At 44.1% G+C, this 13849-nt stretch overlaps 1 protein-coding gene across 1 annotated transcript in view; it reads left to right on the top strand.

The window, feature by feature from the left end:
- The window catches only part of CACNA1E (calcium voltage-gated channel subunit alpha1 E), an 81300-nt gene that overhangs the window by 28986 nt on the left and 38465 nt on the right, over positions 1-13849 (top strand). The window contains exons 14-21 of the mRNA XM_049635044.1: positions 1267-1363; positions 3529-3689; positions 4206-4343; positions 5178-5379; positions 6190-6354; positions 7029-7139; positions 11002-11085; positions 11874-11999. Of these exons, the coding sequence (XP_049491001.1) occupies positions 1267-1363; positions 3529-3689; positions 4206-4343; positions 5178-5379; positions 6190-6354; positions 7029-7139; positions 11002-11085; positions 11874-11999 (1084 nt within the window). The remainder of the gene's footprint in view (positions 1-1266; positions 1364-3528; positions 3690-4205; positions 4344-5177; positions 5380-6189; positions 6355-7028; positions 7140-11001; positions 11086-11873; positions 12000-13849) is intronic.

The following is a 13849-nucleotide window of genomic DNA, read 5'->3' as shown; positions in this document are numbered from 1 at the left end:
GGTCTTTAAATTCACATTCTGAGCAAAGCCAACATTCCTTGAATTCTATTAAATGTCTTCTTCCTACCTTGCCTTCTGTGGAAGAAGATGATCTTTTATCTCCCTGTCAGAGGGGATGCCGGCTATGGCAGAAGGACAGGGTAAAAGGCAGGCAGAAGCCCTTTAGTTCCCATCTGATGCTCTGGATCCCATTTCCCCGGGCTGTTGGTGTAATGGTACTCTGGGCCAACATGAGGAAAGAACCAGAGCCTGAGCTCAGTCTTTAGAGTCTCATTTCCTACCATCTGTGTCTTTTACAAATTGCAATTGTGTGAATTGAATGTAAAGATCTCAGGGGATAAGAAGGGTGGAGGGAGAAATGCAGGTTGATTTATTCATTTCATTCCTAAAACTAAAAGGGGAAGCATATTTTATCTATTAGGAGCAAACATTTCCAAGTGGCTGAATAGGGAAGCTCATTAGCTGTAGGGCAAGGATAAAAGGTGGGCAGGGACTGGAGTTTGGGCCTTCTCCAACTGTATGGCTCTCTGCAGCTTGTGCTAGGTATAGGGCACCTCCGATGAGAAGGGACCGCGGAAGGAGCCAGCCATCCACAGGTAGTGTGAGCCAGCGTCCTGGCAGCAAGCCTACGTGACATGCTTTCTCTGGAAGCGGCAGCCAACACAGCAGGGGTGTCCTGTCCCTACTGCCCTTCCTCACCCTGTTCTCCCCTGAACTAATGAGTTCTGCCAAGGTGGCAAATGTAGAGTCAAGGAAAGGACTAGCTTAAGTCCTCTGATGAGACTTGCTTTCAACCAGGGGTTCCCAGTCCATTCAACGAATATCATTTGAGAGCCTGCTACTCAAGAAGCACCAGACCAGGCACCATGGGGATCCAGAATGGGTTACCAGTCATATTCCATAGTCGATCTCTCTTCCATTCTCATTCTGCTAATGTGTTAATAACCAGCATTACTTTAGCCATTGGGGAGAGGAAGTGTTTATTAAAATACTTATTACATGGATGCCTTTGTGCGTGCTCACGTGTTCTTCTGTGTGAATATACATGAGTGTGTGTGTGTGTGCACGCACACGTGCATAAGAGTGTGTTCAAAATAGGGAGTGAATTGAATCTTTTGTGGGGTCTTTCTGAAGGGGGTCTACTCTGACCCAATATCTGGCCTCTTGCCTCACTATCCCCCCTTTTACCTTGTTGTTAATGCGGTAGTGTGAATGCCACTTTCATTTCTCCCCGTCTTCTGATCCCTGGGGGCCTCTCCCCTGCAGAACTAACAAGGGGCGGGACATCAAGACCATCAAATCTCTGAGGGTGCTCCGAGTTCTGAGGCCGCTGAAGACCATCAAGCGCTTGCCCAAGCTCAAGGTAAGGTTTTCCGAGTCCCCTTCTCCCATCTTGGCTTTAGCCGTGGTCAGCCTACTTTCAGAGAATTATTTCTGAGAATAGTCCTTTGGCTCACACAGGGACTGGGGTCCTTTCATTGGCCTGAGTGAAAGGTCTTTGTTTAAAAGAAAAATAACCAACATGCCAAGAAATCTATGAGGGGGTCCAGACCCAGGTGGTATTTTATACATATCTGGCTGTGGCATGTCACCCAGAAAGCACCCTGTGTCATTAAGGTGGACCCAGAACACCAAAATGGAAGTAGCAGAAGTCTTCTGTGTTGTGGCCGAACAGCAGGTCATGCTGAGTAACCAGGGATGGGTAATTCTAGAGAAGGAAAGGATTTACTAGCCCTGCCCCTTCATATTTTTAAGGCACAGATAGGTCAGCAACTTGCCCAAGAACATAGTCATTTTTGGCAGAAGCAGAGAATGGGGAGGAGCTAACATGGATTAAGTTCTTCCTGTTTCCAGGGCCTGCACTTCCATAGGTATATTACCTTGATTCCCCTCCTTTCTAACCAGTGTCTCCCTGCTCAACCCTCCTGGGGCTTCTTCCCTGGCTGAGCCTTCCTGCCCTCAGGGTGTGCTTTACTATTCAAGTCCAGTTGGCTAACACATTGAACCCTCCTCCCCCCACACATATACTGCTGTGAACAGAAGCTGAAGCCTCACTGGGGAAAAAGTTTTTCCTCCTGAATTCCTGTGAGTGAGAGTTAGCCACCCTGAGGGAGGAGGCCAGGACGCCTGGTTCACAGCCCTGAGGTCCACTCCCTGATGCCCAGGCCACATGGCCAGCCAGAGTGAGCCACAGCACCAGGCCTGAGCATGGTCTTCAGGGGCTACGCACACTGTTCACTACAACAACCTTGTACCTGGTAATAGACCCAGCATTGTTCCAGGCCTCGGTCCATGTCCATAAATATTCATTCCTTTCTGCTCCACCCCAACAATACCACCAGGGGGCTGGGGCCTTAACCAATGTTGTTAGCTGCAGCCCAGGCTCCAACGGTCTCTTCTCTTCTGAGCTATGTTGGGGTCCTAAGGAGATTGCAGACCACATAATGAGATTAGTTAATAGGCTGGAGAATGCGACCCCAGCCTTGGCTAATTCCACTTAATTAGGAAGCGCTGGCTTCTTGCTTTCTCTGCAGCTCCATCACCTGGGGGAAGTGTAGGTGGCTCTGATGATTCTACAAGGCTGCGTGCCGCTCACATACCCCGCAGTGTTGAACTAATTAAACCAGCGATAGTCACCCAGCGCTGTGAAGAAACAACTGTACCGATGTGGCAACTGCACAAATGCAGTCCCACCATGGGGCTCAACTCTCCAGTGAGCTAAACCTAAAAACCTAGAAAATAACCTAAAAATGGCTTGAAATGTGTCGAATTCCTGTGTAACTCCCCACAGCTCAGGGCCTAGAATGGATTCTGCAGAGTGACATCCAGGCTTGTGACCAAAGCACCAGTCTGATTCTATCCACCCAGTCCTCCCTTCTCTATGGGAAGGCTGCTCTCCATCCCTTCCTACATCACCTGTTGACTCCTCATCCCCAATACAGCTGGCTTTAAGCTAGAGAACATGTGAACATGTGAAGTATTGAACATGTTTTGATCGAATGTATGGATTAATTCAAATTATCACTAAAATAAAGGTGTAATTTACCGCGCTCTCTGATCCATTTAGAAAGGTAAAGAGAAAACCATATGCATGCAATATATAAACCAAATCTAAGAAGGCCACCAAATAGATGTAAGGTTAGGGACAAGCCATGTAATGGCTAAAATGGGCTAAATGCTCTCAGAGATCCTTTCTGCGATAGATTTCTGTGCCTCCCACTAACTGGAGTACACCTATTGGGATCCCACAAAGGACTTCCACCACTGCCTGGTGCCTTTTGGCCTCTACTGCTTTGGGGTTTACTTTCAGTTTCAGAGCACATGTGCCCTTCCAGGTGGTAGGTCCTGGCAGTGATGACCAGTTTGGAAGCCACCTCTGAATCCCATGAGGTCACTTGTTAGTAAGGTGATATCTCCTGAGGCACCTTCTCAGTGGGGCTGGCTGGTGGTGATGTGGCTCTAGCTCCGCTCTAGGCAAATGCACAGGCCATTCCAGGGACATACAGTACTCTTTACTTCTCTTTGCAGGCTGTCTTTGATTGCGTGGTGACTTCCTTGAAGAATGTCTTCAACATACTCATTGTCTACAAGCTCTTCATGTTCATCTTCGCTGTCATCGCAGTTCAGCTCTTCAAGGGAAAGTTCTTTTATTGCACGGACAGTTCCAAGGACACAGAGAAGGAGTGCATGTACGTGCAGCCAGCACAAGCCACTCACTTTCTGCTAAAGCATGTTCCAGTGATGCCCACTTAACCCTCCACAGATAGGTCTTCTCTTTCTCTCTTACCCATCTCTCATTTCTTCTTTTAGGAAAAAAGGCAAAATAGGAAACTGCTAAACTTTTGTGTCACCACACAGTACATGGCATTTTACATACTGTTTTTCATTATCAATCTTTACAGTGACCTTTTGAGATAGGTTTCATTTACATACTCTAGATGTGAAAGCTGAGGCTCAGGAAGTTTAAACTGCTCAAGGTTGCACGGTGACTAGTAAAAGGATTAGGATTTCATCTTCCATGTCTACTGGGCACCTAATACCACTTTTATTATGCAATGATAGACTGCCTTTAATAATACACTGCTTTCTTCCTTGCATTTGTATCCTGATTATGACTTAGCCACATGATTGAAGTTTGTAGAATTTCCTTACTCTCCCACGAGCTGTAGTGAAGAGGCCCTATTTCATTTGTACTCTTGTTTTAGAGGCAACTATGTAGATCATGAAAAAAACAAGATGGAGGTGAAAGGCCGGGAATGGAAGCGCCATGAATTCCACTACGACAACATTATCTGGGCCCTGCTGACCCTCTTCACTGTCTCCACAGGGGAAGGATGGCCTCAGTGAGTGATGGGTTTGAGTTGGCATGCTTGTCTGTGAGCTGGGATAGGGCCACATGGTTGCCTTGAGAAGCTTATTCAAGATGAATGAGGCTAACCCTTTGTTATTATACCAGGGAAAGTAAGTGGTTATGAGTGGGTGAGAGATGGAAGAGAGGAGGAATGAAAAAACCTAAAGCAAAAATCAAGAGGGAGATAACAAAGTCAGAGATGTTTGAAACTCTTCTTGTTTTAGCCAATTGAGTTGAGTGGAGTCATCTGACTCTTGTAGAGCAAATGAATTTTGAATGGCTCTGCACCCCTTAGAAGAATTCCCTGGGGACTGTTTTGAATACATTTATCCTCCACATTGGCCCTTCACCTTGGGATTGAGGGTTAAGAATGAGTTGGAAGACTCAGAGACACTTTCTGTGGTCACACCTCTATGAAGAAGACAACAGAATGCAGTTTCTTAGGCTGCTAATGTCTGATTTTTCAGAGACTTGGCAATTATTAAGACCCCACTTTCTGGTGGCAGCATACTCTAGTTGGCAGTATGCCAGGAAGTCCAGGGGTCTCTTGGTATTGAATATGACAACCTAAGCTATAAACTAATGTCACTCTGTTGTTTAGCAGTTGGATGCATGATGGAACAGGGCATAGAAAAAGCAGTGGATCTGGGGTCACTGGATCTTCACCACCTTGATTATGGACCCTAAAAATTATGGTGGATCTGCAAAGTCAAAGAAGTCATATAAGAAAATATAATAGGTGGCACATCTCCTAATGAAGCCTTGATTCAGAGCCACTGCCAAGATTTCCATCCACCATCCAAGCCCCCTCATTCTGTCCCTACAGAGTCTTACAGCATTCTGTTGATGTGACAGAGGAAGACCGAGGACCAAGCCGCAGCAACCGCATGGAGATGTCCATCTTTTACGTGGTCTACTTTGTGGTCTTCCCTTTCTTCTTTGTCAATATCTTTGTGGCTCTCATCATCATCACCTTCCAGGAGCAAGGAGACAAGATGATGGAGGAGTGCAGCCTGGAGAAGAACGAGGTAAAAATAAGTGGTCTAGAGCATGGGACAGCAGGGGCTCCCGAAAGGGCTCTTGGACAGCAGTGGTAGGAAGGAGGACTGAATTTTCTTGACTTTATGAAAAAGGACAAAGAGATGGGAAAGATTAATTATTCAGTCATTAAGTAAACATTTTTTTAAGAATCAGCTCTTTTAAGACTTAGGCATGAGGCACAAAGAACTGGAAGGTTTAAGATGTAGTCCCTACCCTTATGCCGTGAGTAGTCTAGAGGTGGTAGTAAAAGATGTGTGCCAAATTTACAACATTAAGACATTTGCGTACCTGGCTCTGTCCCTCTGTGGCATGTATTTGCTATAAGGATAGGGAATATGACTTGCTTATTGCTGCTTTTCCAGTAACAAGCATAGTTCTGGCACATTGTCGAGCTCATTATTTTTGTAATGGAAAGGAACCAGAGACTGTTAGAGACTATGAGAGAAATACAAATAAAGTGCTCTGGGAATGCGTAGGGAGATAGTTTTACTTCTGACCGAGAGCATCAGGTAAGGCTTCCTGCCTAATCATCTCAGCCACAGGCTGTGTAAAAGGACATTACTAGGAACCATAAAGTCCATATCCCATATGATATCCCAGTGCTGTGTACAGTTAAAGTGACCATGCACCTGTAGTTTTGTCTACATAATCCCTGTTGCCATCTTTCCTTTTGCTTGTCTAGCCCTATCTTTGTTTTCATACACTGTCCTGTTTTTCTAGCCACCTAACAGAGAGCCCACCAATGTGCAAGGTTTAGGGAACTTGAGTTTGAGCTAATAGCTGTGACTTTCCTTCAGAGGGCGTGCATCGACTTTGCCATCAGTGCCAAACCTCTCACCCGCTACATGCCGCAGAACAGGCATACCTTCCAGTACCGCGTCTGGCACTTCGTGGTGTCGCCGTCCTTTGAGTACACCATTATGGCCATGATCGCCTTGAACACCGTCGTGCTGATGATGAAGGTGAGGGGGTGGTGGCTTGCAGGCATTCAGGAGACTGAGCCTTGGGGCCCGTTCCCTCACAGAGCAATTACATGTGCACTCAAGACACTGGGCAGACACTCCAGCATTCAAGTCTGTTGCCTCCTTACCTCCTTTAACACTGTGGAATCTCTTTTTGATCTTGTCCCATTCAACAGCCCAGCTTCTGGATCTTTAGAGCAAAATGCAGTGAGACACATTGTAGCAAAGAAGTACAGTAGCTCCCAGGACCAGAGATGCTGATGGCAGTCAGATTCAGTCAGATTCAGACAAGAGTGGAAATGTGTGATCTAGGTGATCATGGGGTTCTAAAGGAGTGTTGGAAGAGGTTTGATCTTATTTAATAAAAACTGGTAAAGTAATTAACTCCAGAAAATGTTTCTATCCTGCCCACCTTCATCTCTAGGAAGACTGGCTATTTTGCTAATAAGTAGCCACAGCTAGGCATGGTCTGTGCTCTCCTCTGTTTTGTTTTGTTCTGCTACATGGGATCCATCGTCCTTCTCTCCAGCACTCGATGCACGTCTCTCCTCTGACACCACACACCAGAGTGTCCCCCAAGGGCAGGGATGAGAGATGGCCAGCCTCAGTGACAAAGAATAACCCCCTTACCTTAAGGGTTTGATTCTTTTTCTCCTCTTTTCTCTTCTTGGCAGTACTACTCTGCTCCCTGTACCTATGAACTGGCCCTGAAGTACCTGAATATTGCCTTCACCATGGTGTTTTCTCTGGAATGTGTCCTAAAGATCATCGCGTTTGGCTTCTTGGTATGTCATGGCATTTATGCCAGCATCACACTTGTCTTCCCTTCCTTTTGGATGCATTCCCAGCCTTTGTTGGAAGGGGGGTGGTTACCGCTATTCCAAAAATGGTTCACCTGACCTAATTGTGGGCCTGTTTCAACTCTCAATAAACTGCCATAAAGACAAGAGGATGTGTGAGGGTGTTAGGAGAAAGGGCAAAGGATCCCCAGCTCCAAACTCATCTAGCCATCAGTTCTGGTCCTTTCAGGTTCTGTCAGTGGCTTAGGGGTGACAGTCATTGGGTCTTGCTAGAACTACAATTTATTTGTTGATAGGAACCAAACAAAGATTGGACTAATAAGCCTTGAGTGTTTGTTTATTGGTAAAAGGTATGAGATTTTATAATTCATATGGGAAAATACCTGTCCCTCTTAGCCTCAAACATAGCAGATACTAGATTTTACCTAATTGTCCTCCTCCCGTTAGTTACATGCAGTGTAATTTCTGCCTACAAAAATAAATGTTTATTGCTTAAGTTTACAAAGGCTAATGACCTTTAAAGTGCATGCGTGTGTGTGTGTGTGTGTGTGTGTGTGTGTGTGTGTGTGAAAGAGGGGGCGTGGAGGGAGAGAGAGGGAGGGAGAGAGAGGTTGATAGGTAGGTATACTGGAATTAGGTTTGAGGGGGATTGGGATGAGTTTTTCTTGTATGAGTCTTTTACTTTTCTTCAACTATTAATTATAATTGCTTGGCACATTCTTGCATCTGCTCTCAACAGTGTTAAGCAAACCTAGCCCTTTGCTTCAGTGTCCTATAAACAAAATAATTCTCTCTGCACCCCCCCTCCTTGCTTCAGCGTTTACAGTGAGATCAGTGGGATGCAGATAAACCCACTTGACAGCTGTTTCACACTTATTTAGTGTGTGAGCTACCATTTCAAATTGTGTGTGTATGTGGCTTTCCCTGCAAGAAAAGAAACTTTGCTTATTATCTGAAAAAGGGCTTGTCTGGTAGCGGTTTTAGCAGGGACTCTGGGCTGGGCCTGATAATTGTGAGTGTTGATTGTAGGGGCTGCTTTTGGTCTCCTGATGGGTCTTTGAAAAGTCATTAACTTGATGGTTTGGGGAGGGGAGTTGAAGAGAACCCATTGCAGGTGGCTCTATTGTTGTTTGCTTGACTCCCCTTTGAGTATTTTGAGACTTGAGGAAATAAAAAAGTAAAAAGAAACTGCCACCAACAAAGATGCCTTTATAATACAGTCTAGCCGTGAGCAGGGTGAGCAGAGTGAGGGAGAAGCTGGTGCCACAACAGGGAAAGTTTTTCTATGCATCTTGATTACTTGCATGTACTATTGACATTGTCTGTGACTTAAGTCCCCAACTGTGTGTTAATTATGGTGAATGCTGAATACATACTTACAAGCTTAACTAGACTGGCCCCAGAGTCTGCCTCCTTCCCACCCTCACCTCCATATTTTTATTCAAGGTCTAGAGGCATTTTCACCCGTTAAAAGGCACATTAGGTCCAAACAAGTCTTTACACTGATATAGTACTCTAGGTTTCCAGAATATCCTAATGTATACTATTTTGTTAGATCTTCTCAGTGACTCTGAAAGTCACTGGCAGATGCCATCATTATCATTGTCGATGTTGTTCATTTAAATGAGGAAATTGAAGTTCAGAAAAATGGTATAGCTTTTTTTTAAAATTTTTTTTTAACATTTATTTATTTTTGAGACAGAGAGAGACAGAGCATGAACGGGGGAGGGGCAGAGAGAGAGGGAGACACAGAATCGGAAGCAGGCTCCAAGCTCTGAGCCATCAGCCCAGAGCCCAACGCGGGGCTCGAATTCACGGACCGCGAGATCGTGACCTGAGCTGAAGTCGGACGCTTAACCGACTGAGCCACCCAGGCGCCCCTGGTATAGCTTTTTTAAAGATGACACAATAGGGGCACCTGGGTGGCTCAGTCACGTAAGCATCTGACTCTTGATTTTGGCTCAGGTCATGATCTCATGGTTTGTGGGTTTGAGTCCCATGTTGGGCTCAAAGCAGTGCAGAGCCTGCTTGGGATTCTCTCTCCCTTTCTCTCTGTCCCCTGCGCCTCTCATTCTCATATTCTCTCTCTCTCTCTCTCTCTCAAAATGAAAAATAAATAAACTTAAAAAGAAGATGACCCAATAAAAGGCAGTAGAATTGGAAAGTAGGATGGGAATAAAAAAGGAAGAAGAAGAAAGAGGGAGAGAATGAACATATATTGTTTGCCATATTAAGTATTCATTTTAGCCTTATAACAGCTCTTTTAGATAGGTGATACAGTTTCTTGTATGGATGGGTTAGGGCTCGTGAAAATTCAGTACTTTGCCCAAGGTTACTAAAAGGCAGAGCCAGCATTCAGATCCTGGTCTAATCTGACTTGAAAGCCCATAATCTGTCCACAAGAATCTACTAGTCTACACTACACTAAAGCTCCTTCACCTGGAATCCAGAGCTTCTGTCCTCTAAGACCTAGAGTCATGTTCTCTCTACTGTATGAGGGCCTAAGATCAAGAAGCTCACTCCAGGTTGGGAATAGTAGAGCCCTGAGAAATTATGAACTCGGAGACTCAACTTAGTTCAATTCCTGAGGAAGTAGGTACTCTTCATGGAAAGTGAGTTTGTGAGGCTGTGTAGCCTGTTTCTCTACATGCCCAGCAGATGAGCCTCTCTAAGCCTTAGTTTTGTCTTTCAAAACGAGGATCACAATAGCTATCTTAGAGGTTTATATACTTTATTGTGTATACCCAGTTAGGCAATGTACCCAAGGTCCTTAGGTTCTAGTCCTGAGAAGGTGCTCAATAAAGGTAGCTTTGCTCTTACCACACTCCTTTGCTCTCCAAACTGCATGTCTCTGCTGATTCTTCTTGCCACTCCTGCCACTGAGTGTTTTATGAACATAAGATATTGATCTTGACATACCTGTAGGATCTGTGGGAGACACAAATGAACTGAAAGAATGCCAAGGGACTACCCCATATCTGGGACATGTCATAAAATTCATTAATGCTCATTTTGAGGGTAGGGGAGTTAACTTCAGCTGTGCTCTGAGAGTCTCCTATGGGAGGTGCTGCCCAAGGACAAGCCAGTGACTTTGGAAACCCAAGTATTCTGTTTCTTTTAAGGAATGTAGTCCAAGGTCTGTGTTCACCTGAGCACTGGAGATAGGAGGAAAGCCTCCTCTCTCTGTTAAGCAGAGTGTTACATGGCTGGTGCATCTTCCAGGTCCTTTATTTCTCCTCCATTTCCTTCAATACACTCATTTTATTACTCAAAAGCTGTAATAAAGCAGAGAAAGAGGGGAAAGATGAAGTCTTGTTTGTCCTATTGCCCTGTGGAGTTAGGAGGAGATTTTTGGCACATCTTTGACCTTTAATCACTTAGAACATCTCTGTGATTTTTATTAATAGTTGAAAGTCAGAACTGTATATTTATAGAATCACATGGTATAATATAGATGACTTAAAGTTGTAGAAAGCCTTAGAGTGATATTGTAAATAATTTTATTGCCTTATGGGTGACAATGATCTTGCCTTTTTTTGGACTTTATAATGTTCTTGGCCACAAATCTCTTTCTTACATATTTTTATGTAGCTTTTTAGTGACAGATTCAAAAACAAGGTCTTCAAGTAGTGATGAGACTGCTTCCCAAATGAGAAATGCCCAAATCAGTAAAGGAGAAATAGCATTTCCGATTAGACATAGGAAACTGAAGTCAAAGTTAGGATGACCTTGTACATGAACTGACAAGTTTTAATTCCAAGTTACAAACTTACGTAATGAAAGGTGTCTCTTCACCATTTCTTTTCCTCCTTTTTCTGATGCTCCCATGACCGAATTCACATGGCAGAACTATTTTCGAGATACCTGGAATATCTTTGACTTTATCACCGTGATTGGCAGTATCACAGAAATCATTCTGACAGACAGCAAGGTGAGTGGCTCATACATCCTTGTCTTTAAGCTTGGCCCTGGAATAGCAAAAAAAAAAAAAAAAAAAAAAACCTTCTGTGCGTACAGCCCATTTTTAACTCATCCAGCCAAATGTGTAGCCCTCTTGGTGTTGGGAGTTCATTTCCTCACTCCTGAGCATCCACCAGAAAATGCAAACATTGGAGGGCACTGACTGGATCTCATGGAAGGTTCTGTTTCATTTGCGTGACTCAAAAAGCAGCTACTTAATGGGGTGAGTGCAATAGACCATACCAGAAGAGGGCTCGTGTACACAGTGTCCTGCTAGATTCTTTAGGAGGCACAAGAGAGGCATAGTATCTTTGCCATCAAGGTTGTTAGACCTGAATTGTTACCCTAAAACTGTTTATCCTAAAGAAGACTTGGAGGGTTCATTATAACTCTCTTTGAATGTTGACATGGCCACCATATGTCCTGGAGGGGTTATTAGGTATGTTCTTGGGCATCTAAGTGCAGTTAGGACCACTAGGCCTGCTTAGAAGACTAGGGAGGCTAGTTTTGTATGATATATGCAGGGCACTCTTCTGGGGTCCTACCCATACCCTTCTACCTGGGAATAGAGTGCAGGCCTGGGAAGGCTTAGAGAGATGGTCCTCACTGGCCCATCAGTTGATGATGGGGTTGAAAACAAGACAGAATCTGTGTCCAATTCCATGATCTGAATGAGGGATACATATGCAAATATTAGTGCTTAGTTTTTGCTAAATGACCGTAATGTCACTAATTATATGCTTCCTTTTGGTCCACCAGCTGGTGAACACCAGTGGCTTCAATATGAGCTTTCTGAAGCTCTTCCGAGCTGCTCGTCTCATCAAGCTTCTACGTCAGGGCTACACCATCCGTATTTTACTTTGGACTTTTGTACAGTCCTTTAAGGTAAGCAGCACCAGATCCTCCTCTCTTTCTTATCAGACAGCACAGCCGGGCCACACAGTGTCATTACACTGGTCCCTTCACCTCGAGGAATGAGTGTTTGTCAGAAGCATTAAATAGATACAGCAGTTCTTAGTTATAATGCAGCTCAGCCAGGCAGCAAGCAGCTTGTGTTTAACTGGAGAGAATCTCATTCTAGAAAAACACCTCCACATTATAACTCAGTTCCCTTCTTTGTTCACTTGAGGCCTATTTTATCAGGTGTGCTCCCTCTCGAGGTATTCCAAAGCGCCCCCAGCGATCCTGTCCATGTAGAGAGCCAGACACCTGTAGTAATGCATCTTCTGCATTTTGAGGGACTTGCCAATGGCTGTAGGTCACATTAAAAGTTTTTCAACGTGGGGCACCTGGGCGGCTCAGTCAGTTAAACGTCCGACTTCAGCTCAGGTCACGATCTTGTGGCTTGTGAGTTCGAGCCCTGTGTCGGGCTCTGCACTGACAGCTCGGAGCCAGGAGTCTGCTTCTGATTCTGTCTCCCTATCTCTTTACTCCTCCCCTGTTCACACTCTGTCTCTCCCTCTCCCTCAAAAATAAATAAACATTAAAAAAATTAAAAATAAAAAGTTCTGCGAGATAATTCATAAGTCCCATCCATGTCTTCATCAGTGTGTGTTTCCTGAACCCCTGAATGTATGGCATGCTAATGGTCACCTCTGTGTCTTACTATCTAATAGGATGCTTGGGCAAGGTTAATGTGGTGAGCTTCTTTGAATGGTCTCATGGGGCTATACAGAGGTATATGTGTAATAAATGTAAGTTTTAAAGATACCTGAAACCCACTTTAATGACAGAAACTTCCTATAAAAGAAGTTTTCCAAACATACTTAAATGTCTTCAGGCTGTAGCAGATATCATAGTTTGTTTTTAAGGCTTTGGGAGTCTAAGTGCTGCCCAAATGCCTACTATTTCCTCTTAAAGCTTTTGGGAGCACCTGGGTGGCTCAGCTGGTTAAGTGTCCGACTCTTGATTTTGGCTGAGGTTGTGATCTTATGGTCATGAGATTAAGCCCCAGGTTGGGTCCCGAGTCAGGCTCCATGCTGGCCATGAAGCCTGCTTAAGATTCTTTCTTTCCCTCTCCCTCTGCCCTTCCTCTGCTCACACATGCTCGTTCGCTTTCTCTCTCTCTCTCAAAAAAAGCTTTTCAATGAATATGCTTTAAAAATAAATTTGATGAAATTGATTCAAAGATGAGAAATCATGAATTTACTAAATTGGCTCCTTTATTTTAATTGTTTATGTATTTTAATTGAACTAAAGAGGTTAAGCCAGTGAATTCAGTGATTTCTTCTTCATCATTTGGAAAAGTGTGCACCCTACACCATCATTACTGACTTATTCTCCATTGAGATCCTGCGGGTTTGATATATGAGAAGAGTTGTAAGGATGTTCAGCCTCCTACCAGCAACCTTGACATTTGTATCATATCCATAGTAATTGTTTGGTGTCATAACCCTCTCAATGGGGTTTCTCATCTATTCTCACCTCAATGGAAAGAATTTTTCCAAAGCCACATGACAGAGGAGAAATCTAAAACCTTAGCAAGAATTTACCGAGTCTCAGGTCAATTTGGATTTAGAATCTGATACACAAGCCACTCTTTAAAACCTTTTTGTTAGAGACCTTTCAAATAAGTTACAGTTAGTGAGTCTCTCAAGAAATATGTGTCAGCCTGTCACATTATCATGCTCGCCAGTTCTCTGTAAAACTGCATACTGTTGAGGGCAAAGAAAAGCATGTCAAAAAATTGATGGTCAAATGGTTGGCTTATTGCAGTGAATATAGAACAGTGAAGA

The sequence above is a fragment of the Panthera uncia genome, chromosome F1 (genome assembly GCF_023721935.1).
Source record: "Panthera uncia isolate 11264 chromosome F1, Puncia_PCG_1.0, whole genome shotgun sequence".
Lineage (NCBI taxonomy): Eukaryota > Metazoa > Chordata > Mammalia > Carnivora > Felidae > Panthera > Panthera uncia.
This window is presented reverse-complemented; position numbering and strand designations above follow the sequence as displayed.